Source organism: Castor canadensis, chromosome 14, assembly GCF_047511655.1.
Source record: "Castor canadensis chromosome 14, mCasCan1.hap1v2, whole genome shotgun sequence".
In the NCBI taxonomy this organism is placed as follows: Eukaryota; Metazoa; Chordata; class Mammalia; order Rodentia; family Castoridae; genus Castor; species Castor canadensis.
Window position 1 is genome coordinate 34,972,679 of NC_133399.1, and position 21,584 is coordinate 34,994,262.

The window sequence follows — 21,584 nt, forward strand, 5'->3', positions numbered from 1 at the left end:
TTCGACGGTTTCTTCCTCCAGACTTTAGTCTCTGAGAGATTGCATCATTACTAGCACCTGAGAGGTTATGCTCAGGCATCACATGTGGCCCAGCTGAGGTCCCTGGGCGCAGAGCAGCTCTGGGAGTTTGGTACTGAGGATAATCAATCAGATGTCCCAAGGGTGGAGGGGACTGATGAGTATTCTTGGGGCGTCCCCTTTTATATTGCTTAGTGTTCTCAAAGTCCATCCATGTTGGTCTTTGGGATCTGATTATGTTGTGTTTGTATAATAACTGAGCAAGGAACACACCCAGAAGAAGAGACAACCTAGGTGAGGTACACACAGAGAACCAGAGGATGAACACAGGTGTTCGAAGATGGGCTCAGCTCCAGATAGCCACCAGTTAGTCTAAGTAGGAAACTTCCAGCAGACCTTGGTATCCAAACCAGACCATTCATAAAATGCAGTTGCTCACATACTTCATGTGGTCTCACAATGTTCAAAAGGATTAGCAGCTAATGTGGCTTAATTCCCAGAAGACAGGTGCCTTTAAGAGCAAACGAAGAGGCCACTCATGCCTCGCTCCCTCTCCCCACACAGGCAGACCCACCCACCCCAACCCCAGGAAACAGTCAATAACTTATGTGGCAAGTGCCAGAGATTTCTCAAAAATTAAATATGTTACAAATATATTCTCAAAACTCTCTGTCATCTCAGTTCTTTCTCTTCCAAAGATTCCAAACTCCTCATTCCCTCAGCTCCTGGAAAACATTCTGTCACCACAGGGAAGAGAGAGAAGACACCTGAGGCAAGGTTCTGACACAAGAAGAATCCATGGAGGGCACAGTCCCCCAGGACATAGGAAGGAAGGGGACAAGGGACATGAGCTTACATTCTGCAACCAGCAGAACGTTCACGAGCCAATTCCCAAAGCATCAATCCAGCGTGAATACTATGAATACACACCAGCGGTCCTAACCTGGACACGCACGAGCACACCAATATATACACGCGTGCACATGTGCACACGTGCCAGGACAACACGCCCTTTTATCAAATATATGAAAGCAGCAGCTATTGGTCAATTTGAAGAACTGATTTTGTGAACAACAAAAAATAAAATCCTTCTGCCTGGATGAGAAGAAAATAATAATAATAATAATAAACCTTTCAAACTCCCACCTAGAAAGCTTGGGATTCTCCTGGAACACAGTTTTGTTTTTCCTTTCTTCCAAACTTGTGTTCCACAAACAAGTTTTATCTTTTATACTGTAGCTCAGACACCAGCAAAAAAGAAAAAGGAAAAAACAACCAATCTTTGTAAAAACAGGTGTTTTCTTTCAATCTACTAGAAAACAACAACAAAAAGGAAAATCCTGGTTTGAAACTGTGGGTGCCAAAGGGGCAGCTGTCATGGAAGCCCCCTCCCCTCTAGGTTCACAGTTGAATCCTCTGACGACTAGTTGAGTTGGCAATCACACGTGTGTGTGTGTGCGTGTGCGTGCGTGTTAGGTCAAAAGATGAACAGAAATGTGTACGAACAATCTCTGAGCTGTTTCACATGGGGCAGAGTTGTGAGAATCCTGAGATTTCTGGAGGTGTCAAACCAGAGGAAAGGGATTACAGGAATCCCTTCCCCAAACAGGCACTGTTAGGAAGGATTGGAGCGAGGCAGGGTCAGAATCCGCCCGTTTTTCTTGCCCCCATTCATGTGAGTGTAGGGGATGTGCTCTTCATAGTTCCTCTTGATGCCCAGAGAGGACCCTCCCTCCCGACCCCCAGCCTCCTCCCTCTGACAGTGTGAGGATCGATCCAATGGGACGTTCTCCATGTCCTCAAACTCCATCTCCAGCTCATCGCTCTCGGGAGCCTTGTTCTCCTCGCTGTGGAAGAAGGAAACTTCTGGAAAGCTGGGATGTAGGTCATCTTTGAGCAGGTTGACAATCTCCAGGAAGGTCGGCCGCATCTTGGGGTTGAACTGCCAACACATGTGCATCAAGTCGGTGCTGTGGGACAGAGGCACACATCATCGATGAGTCTGGTGACCCAGCCAAGCAGCTCCTCTACCCCCTTGTCTCTGCAGCTGACATCCAGAAATGACAAGTGGACAGATGACTGTCAAGGCAGAAATGGCAATTCTAGGGATGCGAACTATTTCGGGGGCAAGATGCATAATATATTTGCCTGACAAAATTCCAAGTGTATAAAGAAAAAGAATATTAAATATAGGTCTCTTACACCATCATTCCCTAGTTTCCTTCTTCCAAGGAAAGCACTGCTGTGGGTTTCTTGTACAACCTTCCAAAGATGTGATATGGAATAAAAACAGACATGCAAATGGAAGTATGCAAATAAGACGTATAAGATATGTAAACATAAGAGTGCACGCAGGGCCAGGCATGGAGGCACAAGCCTATAATCCCATTTACTAAGGAGGCAAACATCAGTATTGTGGTTTGAGGCCAGACAGGACAGTTAGCAAGACCCCCATGTCAACCAAAAAGCCAGGTATGGTGCTGTATTCCTGTCATCCCAGCTGGACAAGAAGCATAGGTAGGAGGATCAGGGTCCAAGGCTGGCTCAATGAGACCCTATCTGAAAAATAACTAAAGCAAAAAATGGCTAGGCACATGGTTCAAGCAGTAAAGCACCTGCCTAGTGAGCATGAAGCCCTGAGTTCAAACCCCAGTACCGCAGGGGAAAAAAAAAAATAGTGCATGCAAAACCAAGTCTGCTTATAAAGATCTGATATGCAAAAACACATGCATGCCCGTAGATACGATATGCAAACACAACACATGTATAAAGATGCAATACACAAACGTGTGGGCACATATGCAAACATAAGTTTGTATGCAAAATGCAATGCATGCAAAACCAAGTCTGCTTATAAAGATCTGATATGCAAAAACACATGCATGCCCGTAGATACGATATGCAAACACAACACATGTATAAAGATGCAATACACAAACGTGTGGGCACATATGCAAACATAAGTTTGTATGCAAAATGCAATGCACAGACACAGCATTTATGTAGTCACGCCACACAAACGAGCACACGTTTAAGTGCACAGCATGCAAACACAACCATGCATGGAGACAGGCAACATGCAAATGCAAATACAAACACATATGTAAACAGCATCTCACACGCTGCAACCCTTTCTACACTTACACTCTCTCTGGACAATTGTCGGGCTGATCCAGATACCCTCCATCCATGACAAATTTCAGCACCTGTTCATTAGACAGGCCTTGGTAAGGCTGTTCTGCTAAGCTGGTGATTTCCCAAAGGACAACACCGAAGGACCTACCAGTGACAATGGAGAGTATTAACAAAGTAGTCAATAAAACACACACACACAACAAACACACCATTTTAGTTCACTAGAATCCAGCTGACCAATTAATAAAACAATTCGCATTACAATTCATAAATTCCTGTATGATAGTTCTTAATGAGAATGTAAGAGTAGCCACGTACAGGTCCTCAGATAGAACACCCCTTTCCCCCGCCCCCTCTTCTAGTCACATTAGCAGGGCTCCTGTCTGCTAATCCATGAAGAACTCACCACATATCAGAAGATGCGGTAAAGACCCCATCCTTCAGGGACTCGGGTGCCATCCACCGTACAGGCAGCAGGCCCTTGCCCCCTTTCCGGTAGTAATCCATTTCATAGATGTCTCTGGTCATTCCAAAGTCTGACAACAAACAGTTCACACACTCTTAACCTTCAGCCCATGGCCCTAGCGTCTGCTATCTTGAGGGCCCCACTCCTCACAGGGCCCTTAGAGGGGCTCACCTGACTCCCCCACTCCAGGTGTGTGCTCACCTGGGTGGCAGCCAATTCCTTTGAGAATAGATTCTGAGTGGGTACATGGAGATGTAGGAGGAGAAAATGGGCTGCCATTAAAGGGGGTGGGGTGGGGAGGGATGAGGTACCAAGTGGTAAAGCAGTAACCTTCTGCCCTGAAGCTTGGGAATTCCATTCTTAACAATGCATCCTTTACACCTGTACCCTCACTGGCCTCCCAAAATGAACTTTTGACTTTCTCCAGCCAACCTGTTCCCCACTAGAGAGAGGCCTGCCTCCCATCCAGCTGCTCAAACAGAAACTTGGAATCACATCCCAAGCAATGCTCAATCCAGCCTCTCTGCCTCCATCTCTCTCTCTAACCCCTTTCTCCCCCTCCTTACCCTGGCACTATCCAGGCTCACCAGCACCTCTCACCTGTAGACCTGTCCCACCAACCTGATTAAAGACAGCCCACCACCCACAGAGGCTACATGAACAGGATCACATCTCTTCCTGGCCCCAGTGTTAATGAAGGAGGCCTTTTGGGATTATTAATAGGATTGTCTCTCTTCTTGTTTCCCATTGCTAATGCGGGATGAGGTCTTTGGGGATTACAAATGGGGTCACATTCCTTCCTGAATCCCATCACTAATGTGGGAGAATAAATAACTCTTTAGATCATAAACAGGATCCCATCCCTTCCTTCTTCCCACTGGCTTTGTAAAACAATGGCCAAATGACTTCCTACAACTTGCAAGGCCCAGGATCTGTTTATTTTATTTATTTTTTTGTTTTATGGGGCTGGGGTTTGACTCAGGGCTTCATACTTGCAAAGCAGGTGCTCTACCATTTGAGCCACACCTCCAGTCCATTTTGCTTTGGTTATTTTTGATATGGGGGTCTCTCAAACTATTTGCCTGGACTGACCTCAAACTATGATCCTCCTCAGCCTCCCAAGAAGCTAGGATTACAGGCATGAGCCACTGGCACCCACCTCCCAGATCTAGTTCAAGACTCTCAGCTCAACCACATGCTGCTCTTGTCTCAGCCACATCCGTTTTATTCATATCACATCAGCTATCTTTTCATTCTCTGGATGTGCTGTCTCGTTCCCCTGGATGCTCTGAGTTATCCTGCCAGTCTTGGCTGAAACACTGCCTTCCTATGGAGACAGCCATTTCCTAAACTGAATTGGTTTCTCTCTAACATGAGGCCTTTTTTTTTGTTCATCGCTCTTTGCCCAGTCTTTTGCATCTTATTTATGTAAGTGTGAATACTATTATTTATCTTCCTAGGAGAATTTCCTGTGGTAATGAACATGGTTCATACCTGCACTCTCCAATATGGTGGCCAGTAGGCTTGGATAGCTATTGAACTCATTGAATTTGTACTTTTAATTTAAATTTGTTTCAAGCCGGGCACCAGTGGTCCATGCCTGCAATCCTAGCTACTAAGGAGGCATAGATCTGGAGGATCACAGTTCGAAGCCAGCCTGGTCATAATGTTTTGAGAGACCCTATCACAAAAAACAAACAAAAAGAAAATCACAAAAAAGAGCTGGTGGAGTGGCTCAAGTGGAAGAGCACCTGTCTAGTAGGTATAAACCCTGAATTCAAACCCCAGTACCGACAATAATAATAATAATAATAATAATAATAATAATAATTTCAAAGGAAATAGCCACATGGGACAACACTATGCTGGATCACACAGATAAAGACTCCAAGCTAAATGGGATCACGGTGACTTACTCCAGGTGGCATCTCTAGCATTTTCTGCAGTGACTAGCACCTACTAGGTACACACATATTTTTAGAAGTGGATGAGTGAGTGAATTGAACACAATTAAATTACAGCTGGAGGATGGGGCCCTCCACCCCCTCACACCCCAGATTGTGCCCCTTGACACAATCAGAAGAGATTTTACAACTAATTCTGGGAAACTTCTTCCTGAAATCAAACCCAGCCCAGGTTGTACATTTCAAGGCAGACAAAAAAGGTTATAAGACGAACCTCCAATTTTGACGGTAAAATCATGGGCGACCATGCAGTTTCGAGCTGCCAGGTCCCGGTGCACAAACTTCTTAGCGTTCAGGTAGGCCATGCCATCGGCTATCTCTGCTGCCATTTGAATCATCTCTTGCAGGGTTGGGGGAGGGCGACCCGGATTATTCTAAAGTCGAAACACGAGGTTGTGTTCAGTGACACCTGTCACTCCCGCAGCCAGGAGCAGGTGCTCTGCCAGGGACCTAGAGGTGGCTCACCTCAGCCTCAGGCCTCAAGGAACGAAGGTAGCTCTTCAGGTCCCCTTGAGCCATCAGCTCCATCACCACCAGCGTTGGCTGGCCCTTCGACACCACCCCCAGGAGACGAACCTGCAGAGAAAGTATGAGATTTCTTGGATAAGGGTTCATGGGATGATTTCAACTCACCATGGTCTCTGGTGTCTACAGCACACATGGTACCCTGTACCTGGATGGAGAGTGGACAGTCTTGGTCCCAGAGAGCAAACAGACCTGCCCACCTATGGGACATTCCAAGGGAAATGCTACCTCCTTAATGTTCCTGAGCACACAGGTGTGTTCCTCCCTCCAGATCTCTTGACTCACTCTTCCTATTGTTCCCTCCTTTGTCCATGGGGATCCCAGTCCCTTACGTCCTTTAAATCTTTGCTCATGTGTACCCCTCAACCCTTCTATCTCCTCTTTTTTCATCTTTCTGTAGTATTTTCTCCTAACATGTAATTCACATATCCAGTTGGGAACTGGTCTCCCCTGCCTCTGCTCTGGAAGGTCCATGAAGGCAGAAATGTACTGAAGCACAGGGGTAATAAAGGGGATTAGGTGCCCCATTGAAACAATGGTTAGAACAAAAGTACACAGACCCCAACAAGAAATGAAGAGGCCATCATAGAGCAGAAAGGCAGGGAATGTTTGTATTGGCTTCAAGGGGATGTAGGAACGAGAGCAGGTGGAAGTGATGAATCTCCATGTAGTCAAAGGTTACAAAGGAGCCAGGAAGAGGGAAGAGATGGAAGAATCCAGAACACAATGGAAAATTCTGGAAAGCAATGGGAAGATTCTAGAAAGCAATAGGGGAGATGATGGAGTTTGGTTCCAGCTGCGGCTGGAGAGGATGGGATGAAGAAGGGACAGACCTTCCCTCCTCACAAGTTTAGGATGTGAGGCTTATTTAATAGGATATGGGGTGGGCACAAGTTCATGTCAGTATTCTTAGTGGCTCTGTGCAGTAGGTGGCAGGGTGAGGGAAAGGGTATGACAAGAAGCCTTTGTCCCATCCCAACCAGACTCACCACATGATGGCAGGTGAAGCCTTTCATGACCGATGCCTCATTGAGGAACTCGATCCGCTCCCGGAGACTGGCTGACTCATTGACTGTTTTCACCGCCACACGGGTCTCTGCCTCGCCCTTGACGATGTCCTTGGCGTTGCCCTCATACACCATGCCAAAGGAACCTTGGCCCAGCTCCCGCAGGAGGGTGATCTTCTCTCGAGGGACCTCCCACTCATCCGGCACGTACACAGAGCACGGAAACACTACTTCTCACTTATCTACACAGCATTCTCTGCCAACCCCTTGGGGGGGTCTCCAGCCACTTCCCATCAAAGCCTTCCGTTGAGCCCCACCACAAACACCCATCCATTCTGTGATCCAGGGTCTCCACTGGGCAATGGGCATACAGCCCAGAACCGGCAGGCATCTGTCCCCAAGGCCCATTCCCTGTCCTATGTCATTTCAAATCCCTGCTTCTCATTAATGCTACTTCTCATTGGAACTGTTGTTTTGCAAAGTGCCAAGGGAAGAAGGGGTGGTGGGAGGGAAGGGCAGTTTATAGTAGATTTGGAAAAGACATAGCAGTCCTACCTATGAAGGGGTTAATTCTATGTTTCCGCCCCTTGAACCTGGACATGACCTTGCATTTTGCTTTGGTCAATGGGAACCAGCAACATGACCCAGGCAGACAGTTGGGATGTGCTAATGCCCTAGATCTTGTCCTTCCTTGCTGCTAGAACCCACAGAGCACACCTGGAATGGTATCTAGGCCACCCTGCTGGAAGCCCAAGAGGTCACATGGAGGGAGGGAGGCTCAGACACCCCCAGGTGAGGCTGTCTCCTGGAACCACCCACCCTGCTGACCATCCAACAGATGAGGGAAGCCATCCAAAGGCCAAGTGCATGCATGCCTTGAAAGTCAAGTTTGACTTGATTTTGTTGCATGAAGCTCTATAAAACCTGCCATTCAACAAATGGCTTTAAGGAAGCACCATGCCTTCTCTGCAGAGGTCACAGACAAGGGCAATACAGGTGTCAGTCCTATGCTCCCACTATCACCTAGGTTTAACTGCCACAGTAGATGTACCTCTAGCCCTTGCCCAGCCTCCCACCTGTCCCATCCTGTCTCTGGCTCTTACATTTTCTTAGTCTCCCATTTTGGCTTCCAATTTGCAACCTAGTAGCTTGGACATAGCTTTCTGGTTCTGACCCTCAGTACCCTCTCCATGTTCACACGCCCATGGCTGCGGCACCAGCTTCTCAGTCTCCCATTCCAGCCTAAGAGTCCCAGACCGGCTCCATCACCCACTCAAGCAGGCGTCAGACACTAGGTGCCCAATGGCTCACAGTAACGGGGTTTCTGCAGCAAGTGAGCAAGCTCAGGTAAACAGGGGGTTTTCCTCACTCTCTCTGGGATGTCCACCAACCCTCAGCTCTCACTTGGTAGCTGGAGGTAGCATTCTGACCACCCACAAAGAAGGGCACAGTACTCACCATCACTGGCACTGAGGTACTCGGGGTTTGAGGAAGCATACAGTGGTCCCATTGGCCCATCTGGTTGCCTGAAGGAGGAAAAGGGAGACGCATCAGCTTGAGATTCCCATGGCACTCTTGTAGGTTTGGAATTGGCCATTCTGGAGCACCATGGAAATAGGTACACACAAGTCAGGAACAGATTTATTGTTCTGTCAAGCTCTGCCCAAGCTTGAGACCCCAGGTGAAGAGCAACCTTGATCATCATCCATGTAAATCCTATATATACAGTCAAAGCAGAGATGACGACCCTTCCATTTTACCTGGAAGTTCATCAAGATGGCTCCCTCCACACACCCATATGGGACTGCACACTCCTCCCTGGGTAGACTGTACTGTAATTTATGCGTTTCTGTATAACACCTAAAAGCTACACCCCCCAGGATCGTTCTGGAGCCAGCTTGTTCTGGCTGATAGAAACAACTATTAGCCAGGTACTAGAGGCTCATGTCTGTAATTCCAGCTACTCAGGAGGCAGAGATTAGGAGGATGGAGGTTTGAAGTCACCCCCAAGCAAACAGTTCCTGAGACCCTATCTTGAAAAATAAAAACATTAAAAAAAGGGCTGGTGGGGTGGCTCAAGCGGTAGAGTGCCTGCATAGCAAGCGTGAGGCCCTGAATTCAAACCCTAGTACCACCAAAAAAAAAAGTTAAATTTCCAGCAAATTTGCAAGCCCATCGTTAAATACAACCATCATTAAAATTAAATTAGAGAGGCTCTCAAGTAAACTAGACTAAAAGCAAAGGTAATAAACACTCAAAACTTATTTTCTAGTTATTAGACTACAGTTTACTAATACTTTTTTTTTTTTCAGTACTGAGGCTTGAACTTGGGATCTCCACCTTCAGCCACTCCACCACCTCTTTTTTGGTGATGGGTTTTTTTGAGACAGGGTCTCAAAAACTATTTGCCCCTTGCTGACTTTGAGCCATGATCCTCCTGATCTCTGCCTCCTGAGTAGATGGGATTACAGGCATGAGCCACCAGTGCCCAGCTTCTGACTGATACTCTTGAATTACCTCACGTTTACATGCCTATATCCACTTACAGTGGAAACACTGTCCAAATGTCCCTTTATTTATGATGGGGTTATGTTCCAATAAAGCACTATAAGTTGAAAATATCACAAGTCAAACATGTATTTAATAGATCTGATCAACTAGACATCATAGCTTAGCCTCGCAACCTTAAATGTGCTCACAAAACTTACCTGAGCCTATACTTGGGAAAACTGTCTCACACAAAAGGCGATTTTAGAATAAAGTATTGACTATCTCACACGCACAGACAGAATTTGAAAACACAGAACACAATACCCACAACACTACACTGCATGGTCAGTTGTGCACCCTCGTGACTTTGTGGCTTCCTGGGTGCTCACTGCCACTCATCACAAGAGATGACCTTATGACATGCTGCCATCCTGGGAAAAGACTGGCATTCATACCTTGGAGGTATGGCTTCTGCTGAATGTGTAATGCATTCACACCATCCTCAAGTCAAAAACAGCTCAACCAATAGCTGGGTGTGGTGACATATGCCTGTCATCCATGCTACAGTGGGAAGCCTAAAACAGGAGGATTTTAAGTCTAGGACTGTCCGTACGATGGCAGACTGTGAGGCATCTTCCCCCAAGGTCTCTGATCAGTGACATTATGACTATAGCTTGGAATTGGCCAGTGTGGGGATATTTATACCACTGAACAGGCAAACACTAGAAATCAGGAAATGATTAATTATTCAGTTGTTTTTCCAGTAGATAACATATATGAATATGTATGTATGTCTTATATCATTTTTGTCTTACTCTTTAACGCAAACAAAAAAAATCAATCAAACTGCACATGGTGGTATGTGCCAGTACCTGTACCCCCAACACTTGGGTTTTTCTTTTTTTTTTTTGGTTCAAACAGGGGTTTGAACTCAGGACCTCACACTTGCTAGGCAGGCGCTCTTACAGCTCAATCTCAGCATTTGGGAGGCTGAGACAGGAGGATCACAAGTTTGAGGCCAGCCTGGGCTACATAATGAGTTCCAGGCCAGCTTAGGTTACATAGTGAGACCCTGTCTCAAAACAACAAAATGGCCAGGAACAGTGATTCACACCTATAATCCCAACTAAATGGGAGGCAGACTTTAGAAGGATTGCAGTCTATGGCCAGCATCAGGTGAAAAACACAAGATCCTATCTGAAAAAAAACTTAAAAGCAAAAAAGACTGAAGGTATGGCTCAAGTGGCACAGAGTCTGTGTAGCAAGTGAGGCCCTGGATTCAAACCCCGGTACCACCAAAAAGGGTGGCTCAACATTTAGGTTGGAACTATACATGTTCATCAGTTGCAACTGTAGCTTGCTTACAGATAAAAAGGTTTGAGGAAAAAAAGTCAACAAAAACTTTCAGAGCGCATCAATGAGCTAGAGGGAATTTATGCTATGGAGTATTGTATACCAGGAGCTGAGTGTGGTGGCACATATCTATAATCCCAGATACTTGGGAAGCAGAGAACAGGAGGATCGTGGTTTGAGGCAGCCCTAGAGAAAAGTTAAGCAAGACCCTATCTCAACAAACAACTGGGTTTGGTAGTATATACTTGTAATCCCAGGTACTCAGGAGGCAGAGGTAGTAGGACTGTAGTCTACTACCAGGCTGGGCAACAGTATGAGAACCTATCTTAAAACAAACTAAAGCAAAAGGGTCTGGGAGTGTGGCTGATGTGGTAGAGCATTTGCCTATTGCCTAGCAAGCACAAGGCTCTGAGTTCAAACCGCAACACTGCCAAAAAGAAGTTGTATATTATATTATGATTACTACATGTAAATTGCATGCACACACCATATATTAGTAGAATGTATAAGGTTAGCCTCATCTACATCTGTTATCTAGGCATATTTTTTCCTAAAATGTTAACCATTTACTTGCACGCTCCCCACTCACCTCTTTCTCAGGAATATGTAAATACTTCCAATCACGACACTGAAGAGAAAGACGAAGATAAGGGGCCCGATGATAATTTTTGCAATATTTGATGGGACGTCCACTGAAATACAGTAAGAAAACACATGTTCCACACCAAAATGGATTTACAACAAATTTCACACCAAAGTCCCATCACTGGGACTACACTCTGTTGAGCGTCTCTCTTCTGGCCATTCTGAAAGACTGGGCTCACAGGGGCCCAATGGGGGATCACTGCCCATGCTAGCCTCTGACTTCCTCGCTGCAGCAGCTCTGCACGCACACAGTCCAGTAGTCACCTGGGGACCTGCGTTCAGACACACCTTGCATTGGGTCTGATGCTCTGCTCATCCCAGTTTGAAATCCTTAGCAATGCTTCAGCAAGGACCCCTGCATTTGCACTTTGCGCTGGCCCTGAAATGACAGGGCCAGTTCCAATACCATCTCTGGCAATGCAGAAGGTGCCCTGTGGGTAGCCATCACCTCCATCCATCTCTAGAACTTTCTCAACTTCTCAAACTGAACCTCTGTCACCATTCAACACTAACTTCCCCTTCCTACCTTTCCTTTGTGTTTCCTTGTTTTTGTTTTTGGTAGTACTGGAGTTTGAACTCGGGGCTTCTTGCTTGCTAGGCAGATGCTCTACCGCTTGAGTCACGCCTCCAGCCCTTTTTGCTCTCGTTAGTTTGGATATGGGTTTCACATTTTGCCCAGGCTGCCATGGACCATGATCCTCCTATTTCAAGCTTCCCACTGTAGCAGGAACGAAAGGCATGTGCCATCACACCCAGATACTGGCTGAAATAGGTTCTCATGAACTTTTTGCCCAAGCTGGCCTCAGACCACAATCTTCCTAATCTCAGCCCCTCAAGTAGTAAGAATTACAGGTGTGAGACACCACCATCCAGTTAACCTTTCCTCTTTGTAAGGTGATTATCTGGAGGATTTGCTATAGTGATAGAATGCTGACTAACACACCTGGTCACCAAGAATACCAGGCCAAATAAAGAAAATGTATTACCCTCCACCTCCAAAGGACTCCTATAAAACCAGCTGGAGAACTGGTATGGCCCTCTTTTTCATTTTTATTTTACTTTTTTTACTAGCATATATTAGGTGGTGGGGGGGTCAATGTAACACATATATGCTTACAACATATCCTAATAAATTCACCCCCTCCATTATGCTCCCTCATCCTCCTCTCCCCTTCTTGGAAACATTTCAGCAGGCTCATCCAAGGTAAGTCATCTGTAATTATAAACCCACTCAGACAGATACACTCTTCAAAGTTAAGAAAATAAGTTCTGAAACTCTAAGGAGTAAACCTGGCCCTTTGGGTTTTTTGGTTTGTTTGTTTTTGCAGTAGTGGGGTCTGAACTTAGGGCCTACACCTTGAGCCACATCACCAGCCCTTTTTATGTTGGGTTTTTCCAAGATAGGGTCTTGGGAACTATTTGCCCAGGCTGGCTTTGAACCACAAACCTTTTGATCTCTGCCTCCTGAGTAGCTGGGATTACAGGTATGAGCCATTGGTGCCTTGGGACCCTTTGGGTTTTTTATAACAATGTCCTAACTAAATGCCAGGCACAGTGGAAGTGCTCTGCACAGGTAATACTTAGTCTTCTCATGGTCAAGGAGGGAGACAGACGCCCAGCCCCATTTAATAGATTGGGAAAATAAAGACTTGCAGAGCGTGGGGGTACCATGCCCGAGGTCCTGCAGCTGCTTCCAACAGAAAAGGGACTTGAACCTCTGCAATAGGAGTCTGTTTTTAGGTACTGCTCTGTGATGTCTTTAGTTGCCAGCTCTGTTGCACCCTCCTGCTTCTCCCTGAACTGACAGCAAATGGCTGTCTCTGATGGCTCCCAGCCCACAGAACAATTCTGTAAATATTTGGTGATTGACTAGGACATGACAAATGGAAAGCTATGGTCACATGCCTTTGTGTGTGTGTGTGTCCCTCCTCCCTTCTTCCTTAGCAGAAGGGAAGCTGGAATCAGGGCTACACATGGGGCTAAAAGTCAGAAGGGGGAAGAAGGGCATCGAGTGATAACCAGGCCACCCCCTCCTCTGGCTTCCAGACCCCCAGTTTTGCCCATTCTTCAGACTCCAGCAACCACTGTAACCAGTAACTGAAGTTGAGGCAAGGAAGACATCCTGTGTACAAAGCTGAGGTCTGCTTAGAGGACACAGGGCAAGGTCAGTCTCTGAGAATAGTGCCTCCCAAAGTGACATCTCACTTGCCTCCCGATGTGTGATAAAGACCTTCACTGGTCTTCGTTCACAAGAGGGAGGCACAAGTCCCCACAAGTTCCCAAGTGAGAGGATGGTCTTTGTTGTTTGTGAGTCCCCTGGTCACCCCTGAGTTGATGCTAAGATATGAGATGACGCAGGAGGGAGGGCTGGTCACCAAAACCAAACATCTGGTTACAGTTGGGACTTTAACCTCTAGGGACGGAGCAGGGGCTACAGATGGAATTCAGTGCTGTGGCCAGTAAGTCAATCAATAATGCTTATGTAATGAAACCCCAATAAAAGATCTGGACACTTGAACTTAGAGGAGCTTCCTGCCACAGGTAGAGGGGGGCACATCCTGTGGGAGGTGGAATTGGGAGGTCTGCGTTGGGAACACCTCTGAGACCCACCCTTTATGTCTTCATTTGTGGGTCCTGACTTAACATCTTTTGTAATAAAGCTGTCTTCATACTTATCATGCTTTCTTGAGTCTGTGACTCATTCTAGACAATTATGAAATCTGAGAGGGAGGGTTCATAAGAATCCCCCTAATTTGTAAGCAGCTGACCAGAAGTGCGGGTGGTCTGGAGCCCCCTGAACATGCAGCTGGTTAGTACAGTCCTGTTGGAAACCATCATGCACGTAAGCTTGTAAGTCCTCAGTGGTTGGTGTTAGAACTGTCTCGCAGTACATGAAGCTGAATCAGAATATCCATCCTAATTGTGATCTTGACCAGAACCTGCCCATCAAGAATCACTGTCCTGAGCCCAGTGGCTCATACCTATAATCCCAGATACTTAGGAGATTAGGAGTTCAGCCTGGGCAAAAAGTTAGCAAAACCCCATCTCAGCAAACAAACCAGGAGTGGTTTATACACATGTATAATTCCAGCTATGAGGGAGGCATAGATAGGAAGATTACAGTCTGAGACTGGCCCAGGCAAAAGTTCAAGAACTTATTTGAAAAATAACTGAAGCAAAAAGAGCTGGGGGCATGGCTAAAGTCACAGAGCACCTGCCTAGCAGGTGCAAGGCTCTGGATTCAAACCCCGGTACTGCCAATAAATACATACGTACATACACACATGCATACATAAATAAATAAATATAATCACTTCTCTTTTCTGCATGACTATACTGCGCCCAGTGTATGCGAAACCAACTGACAGCTAAAGTCCCACCTCACCTCTGTACTCAAGCACCACCCCCATCCTCATCTAGAATCTTCCCTCCTTCTAAATCATTTTGCTTGTTCAAATATCTGGGTTCCTACCACACAAGGGACTAAACATCTCTCTTTTGCCTCCATCCATACATTTTCCCAGGTCTTGGCCAAAGTGCTGTCACCTCCAGGAAGCACTCCCTGACCTGCTCACCTCCCATCTGCAGGTTGGCTGGCTTTTCCCAGGGCAGCACATTGAGAACACTGCCTGCCTAGGACACATTGCTATACCCAGATGGGGTACATGCGCCCATCTGTTAACCAAGATGGAGACATGAATAGCAGAAGCTGACGTGGCCACCAGAGGTCCCGTGTCAGCAACGTGGCATTCACGACATCACTGAGACCTCCCCCCACCTCCTGACGTGGCTTGTCATTCTGTCCACATACAGTCATTCCTCTGTATCTGAGGAGGCTGGGTTCTAGAACCCCCTCAGATACTGAAATCCTTGGACATTCAAGTCTGTTTTGTAAAATAGCATAGTGTTTGCATGAAACCCACACACATCTTCCTGTACATTTCAATCATCTCTAGATGACTTAAAATACCTGATATATGTGAATGCTAGGGAAAGAGTGATTATACTGCATTGTTTAGGGAATAACGATTTTTTTAAAAAGTCTATACATTTTCAGTACAGTATTTTTCTCAAATATTTTCAATCTGTGGTTGGTTGGATCTGGGAATGCAAAACCAGTAACTATGGAGGATTGACTGTGCAGATGTTGAGGACTGAATGGAAGTACAGGTTCAGAGAGGGCAAACATTTCCACAGGTCACACAGAACCATCTTGGATCCAAACTTCAAGGTCAAGGCCAGCACCTTAGCTTCCCTAGTCATGCTCTGAACTGTTCTACCATGCCCACAGCACCAAGCCCAGCACTTGAGGCTGCCACAGAGACTTACAGTAATCTGTCACATAGAAATAGGTGGGTTCCGTCCAGGAGCCATTGCCAGCCAGGGAGGTGGCCCGGACTCGGACACTGTAGTTCCCCGGTGGCAGCCCGCGCAGCCTGCAGCCCCGCTCCAGGGCAAAATGCTTCCTGGAGACACAGAGATGGAGTTCCTAGAAGGAAGGAGAAGATGGCTGAGTTCTGCACATGTGGGGACAGGCAGCCCAGGTGGGATGTCACAGTGGAAATCCCACTCAGAGACGACACCCAGGGAGCACAAGCAAAAGCAGAGTATGACACACAGATTGCTCTGAGAACTGAGGGACTGGGGATAAGGAGACAGAGCCAAGCTAAGCATCCCACTGGCATCATTCCTTCCCCATCTCACATTAGTCCTGTCCCTTGGGTACCACAGCCCTGGGTGATGGGCCAGGAACTGGGGCTTAGGATACTGTTGGCAAAAGGATGCCATTAAGGGCCTGAGCAAATTGTCCCACCTCATGGTTGACTCAACTTTGTCACTGTGCCTTGAAAATACCCACAGACAAACCCATTAACATGCAGAAGCAAACAGGCATGGGTAAGCCAATAACACTTTGGGTGTCCTGAAAATTGAACTTCATATAATTGTCATGTGTCATGAATTTATTTTAAATTTCTGAAGTTTTACTTTGACTTAACATGTATTTACAGGCACTGTGTGATAATATATTACATGTACATATTGTGGAATGATTAAAACAAGCTCATAGGTATCATTTCTTTGTAATGAGATCTCTATTTTTTTTCTTGGCAGTACTGAGGTTTGAACTCAAGGCCTCACGCTTGCTACACAAGTACTCTACCACTTGAGCCACTCCACTGGGCATTTTGTTTTTACTTTGTTTTTCAGATAGGGTCTCAAGCTTTACCCAGACTGGCCCCAGACTGAGATCCTCCTACCTCCGCCATCGGAGTTCCTGGAATCACAGGCATGCACCACCAGATCCAGTACTTCTTTGTGTACTTCTTTGTGGCGAAAACATCTTAATGTATACTTTGTTTAGTCTAATTTAAAATTTTAGTTGCTACATTGTAACTAGAATGCATATTTATGAGGTACAAGGTAATAATTCAATATATCTCTACTATGTATAATTTGCGTAACTATAGTCAACCCACTACGCTGTAAAACAAACGACAACTACTCTTCCTATTTAAGTGTATTTTAGTGCTGTTATACCACCTCCTTCTATCTCCCACCCTCTCTACCTAAAGTCTATTCTTTTAGTAATTTTGAAATACGTCCTATTAAACTATATTCACTATTCAGTGCAATAGATTCCTAGAAAATCTTCTCCTTAACTAAAACTTTGTGCCCTTTCTTCAACATCTCTCCTTATTCTTCTTTTGATTTCTTCCAACCCTTTTTTGTTTTTTGTTTGTCTTTTGGATTTTGAGACAAAGTTTGCTAGGTAGCCCAGGCTGGTTTTGAACACATGATCCTGTTGCCTCAGCCCCTCAAGTGTTGGGGTTACAGGTGTGCACCACCGCACCTGGAGTTTCCAACCATTTGAAAAGTAAAAGTGATCTTCCCAGCATGGTGGCCCACATCTGTAATCCCTGCTACACAGGAGGTAAATACAGGAAAATCACAGTTCAGGGCCAGCCTGATTAAAAGTAAGCAGGAGACCCTATCTGAAAACAAAGAAAAGCAAAAGGGCTGGGGGGTGGGCTTAAGTGGTAAGGTGCTTACCTCACAAGTGCAAGGCCCTGAGTTCAAACCTCAGTTCCACAAAAAGAGAAAAAAAGTGATTGATAGATCACAGATGGTGTTTGCTGACCTACCCCTGCCTTAGGAGATTAAATGATTGTTATAATCATTTAACCAATTTTAAATTGACAAAAACTAGTGGTGGATTCTCACAGCTGAGAAACAGCAGGGCCAGCCCTTGAGCCTGGAACTGTCTGGCTCTACTGGAGACCCCCCTCATCGAGGGCTGGTGTGGCCAGGCCTCTGGCAATGTCATTCAAACAGTTGGGAATGAAGGCATCCTTCATGGCCTAACTCATTTCCCACACCTCCCAGCCTCACCAGGACCAAAGGGATCCACGGGCTTAGTGTTTAAGAACAAATAAAAACAGTTCTTTCCTTCCCACGTGCTACCTTTTAACTTCTTTCTTAATCATCATAAAGAGTTGGAACCCACCCAAATGTCTTTTAGAATGGGACATAAACAAAGTGGGGTGCACACCCCATGATAAGCACGTAACTAGAGATAAGCACAGAACTATTAGGGATGACAAGGGGCTCACTGGGGAGTTAGTCAGTCAGACCTGTAAGCATGAGATCAAAACTTGGAAAACCTCCCAAAACAGTTCCAGAGTTAATAGTGCATGCAGAGAACCGAGCTGGAACATTGTAGGGGGAGGAGGGCTGGGAAGAGAAAGAGCTGTAAAAACCCCCATGCTTATCATGTGACAATAATAACAAGAAAACAAACAGGCCGGGCAGGCAAAAGGTGGGGGGCAGGGAACTCAGTCCAAAGGTTCAAGTAGAATGAGTCACCAAGTAGAAAGGGAAAAATAAGCAAATATAGAAACCTAGGAGAGCTGCTCTCAGGGACAAAGGGGAAATGGCACTGTGTGAGGCTAGTCTTTTACCCCCCAACACCACAAGAGGTGAAGAGCAAGAAAGAAGCATGACAGAAAGATCCAGAACCTACAAAGGGCTCCCCCTACACACCAACACACATAAACCCTAAAACAAAAACAAGAAAAGCAAGGGTAAAGAAGCCAAGTACATAAAAAAATCTGTGCCAACAAGAGAAAGAGACCAAAAACTTCAAAAGATACTCCGGCACCAAAAAAATTGATGTCTTTTCCCAGGAGGAAGTGGACATCCTGGTGACAGGGTGTCTGAGGGGAGGTGGGGGGGGTGAGTTGTGACAAATGATTTTAATGCAAGGATTAAGGGTTACACCATGCCATCAAACAGTTAGAGGCAATTTTGTCTATTAATGTAGCCAAAAAGAAAACAGTTACCTCCCACCAAATGCTGGAGAGAATTTTATCAGTGTGATAAAATATATAGCAGTCCCTACTTATCTGTAGTTTGAGTTACCCAAGGTCGACTGTGGTCCAAAAATATTACATGGAAATTTGCAGAAATAAACAATTCATGTGTTTAAATAACTTTTAGTAGAGTGCATGGTTAAAATTGCTCAATTTAAATATTAGCTATTGCTGGTTATTCTATTACTGTGCCTTGTTTATAAATAAACCTTACCCTAGGCATCTATTTTATTAGTAGTATTTATTCTTACTGTGCCTAATTTATAAATTAAACTTATGATATGTACATATGTATAGGAAAAAGCAAGTATGCATAGGGTTTAATACTGTTCGTGATTTCAGACACACTGGGAGTCTTGGGATGTCTCCTCCAAGGACAGGAGGACGACCATACTCCAGTAGTATAAATTGTGTATACATAAAATTTTATATTACTTTTTTTCTTGATCAAAACAATGCTAAGCAATTAAGGATAATCTTGGAAATAACCAAATAAATCTCTAGGAAAAGATTTTTAAGAAGGTGATATAAACCCTGCTCCTAATTTTCTCCGTCTTCTGCTCCTATCAAGGAAAAAGGACTGGGCACTGTAATCCCACACTCAGGAGACAAGGGATTGGAAGGTTAGAGGTTCAAGACCACCCCCAGCAAAAAGTTAGCAAGACCCTCTCTCAACAAAAAAAGCTAGGCATGGTGGTGCAATGCTTGTCATCCCAGCTATACAGGAGGCATAAGAAGGAAGACCGAGGTCCAGGCTGGTCTGTTCAAAAAGCAGGAGACTCTACCTAAAGAATAACTAAAGCAAAAAGGGCTGGAGGTATGGCTCCAGTGGTAGAGCATTTGTTTAGCAAGTACAAGGCCCTGAGCTCAAAGTCCAGTACTTCCAAAACCAACAAAACAAAAAAGGCAAACTAGGCCATTTGTTTAGCAAATAGGTTCCCCAAATCAGCAGCAAATGACTATTTCAGCAAGGGCACTTCTATTTTCTAAAATTTATTTTCTCACAAATGGTTTCTGTTGCATATTCCTCTTATTCCTTTTTACAGCTCTCTGCAAGGCATTTAAAAACAGGCTGCAAGCCAGGCATTGGTGGCTCATGCCTGAAATCCTAACTACTTGGAAGGCTGAGATCAGGAGGATCGTGGTTCGAGGCCAGCCTGGGTAAATAGTTCACAAGACCCTATTCTCCAAAATAACCAGAGAAAAATGGACTGATTCACACTGTGACATTACTTCTTGCACCTGGAATTGGCAGTGACTTTTTATTTCTTAGTGATCCATAAAAACAATGGAGGTTCTTGTGACATCTTAGATGTGACAGAAGACGATAAATGAAGTACAGAGTGTTAAGCACACAGTGAGCCCTCCAGACAGCTCAGATGCTCTTGGTTTTTCCTACTGGATTCTATCTCTTACGTATCTCTGGATTCACCCATCAATTTTTACAGTGTCTGGTGCACAAGGAAGATATCCATCAAAAATTCTCTCATTAAGGTCTTAACTTGATCCATTCCCAAATTCATATAAATCTCTCTAAAGTGAAATGAGTCTGTGGCATTTTCAGGAAGGACACAAATGCAGCAGCCACCATCCAACTTGGAGGAGACAGCTGAAATGCAATTATGAAAGAAATAAAAGGTTTTAAGTTGGCATTTCTGTTCTAGCTCCCTAGAAAGTTGTGTGTCAAGGCTCGGAGTCCTAATAACACAGCATGGGATAAGGGAAGAACTTGAATCAGAATTTAAGCAGAGTGAAAGAGACAACAAGTACAGCTTTCAAGGTGTATACCAAAGACTCAAAACCCCTTACCTCATCGCCGTATCGCCGATAACTCACTTCATATAGCACAATGAGACCGTTGGGCTCCTGAGGCTCTTGCCACATCAAGTGAACAACATTGTTCTCAAAGATTTCATGGGTCACAGGGCCAATGATATCATCTGCCTTGGCTGTAAGAAGCCGGGATTAGAGGTTGGGACATACTCTTAGACCAAATCCAACCCTTGCCACCTAATGACCAAGTGGCCTTGAACTAATTACATAATTTTGCCACATCCTATTCTTCTTGCCAAAAACATACGCACGAAACTCATTTCATGGGACAGTTAGAAAGAGTCATTGAGTTATTTTCTTTATATATCTTTTATGTTAAAGTCATTTAAGACCCATGAGATGCTGCAAAAATAGCCCAAGGAGTTCTCTTGGACCTTCTACCAGCTTCCACCAATGGTCACATCTAATACAAATTTGGTACAGTTGTCCCTTGGCATCCATGGGGACTTGTTTGAAGGCCTTCCCTGAGAGCACCAAAATCCACACATGGTCAAGCCTCTCACATAACAGAGTATTTGCACAGAATGTAGATGCATCCTTCCGTAGACTTCAACTCATGTCTAGATGATTTATGACACCTGATATGATGTAATTGCCATCAAAATAGTTGTTATACTATATTGTTTAGGGACTAACATCAAGGGAAAAGTCTATGTTCGATGCATTTGCAATTTTCTCAAAAATATTTTTAGATATTTAGAAATATTCAATTTTTGCAGTTGGTTGAATCTATGGATATGGAATCCACAGAGAAGGAATGTTTTGTCAACTTGGCTGT

The 21,584-nt window shown here is 45.1% G+C and overlaps 1 protein-coding gene across 2 annotated transcripts in view; it reads right to left on the minus strand.

Annotated features, from left to right (window-relative positions):
• Nucleotides 1–204: 204 nt before the first annotated feature.
• The window catches only part of Insr (insulin receptor), a 152,824-nt gene continuing 131,444 nt past the window's right edge, over nucleotides 205–21,584 (minus strand). For both annotated transcript variants that reach the window (XM_074054211.1, XM_020175647.2), the window contains 10 exons: nucleotides 20,783–20,922; nucleotides 15,933–16,092; nucleotides 11,548–11,650; nucleotides 8,574–8,641; nucleotides 7,098–7,342; nucleotides 6,049–6,159; nucleotides 5,798–5,957; nucleotides 3,560–3,689; nucleotides 3,163–3,297; nucleotides 205–1,988 (listed from right to left, as the gene is read on the minus strand). In XM_074054211.1, the coding sequence (XP_073910312.1) occupies nucleotides 1,634–1,988; nucleotides 3,163–3,297; nucleotides 3,560–3,689; nucleotides 5,798–5,957; nucleotides 6,049–6,159; nucleotides 7,098–7,342; nucleotides 8,574–8,641; nucleotides 11,548–11,650; nucleotides 15,933–16,092; nucleotides 20,783–20,922 (1,607 nt within the window). In that variant the 3' untranslated portion in view covers nucleotides 205–1,633. The remainder of the gene's footprint in view (nucleotides 1,989–3,162; nucleotides 3,298–3,559; nucleotides 3,690–5,797; nucleotides 5,958–6,048; nucleotides 6,160–7,097; nucleotides 7,343–8,573; nucleotides 8,642–11,547; nucleotides 11,651–15,932; nucleotides 16,093–20,782; nucleotides 20,923–21,584) is intronic.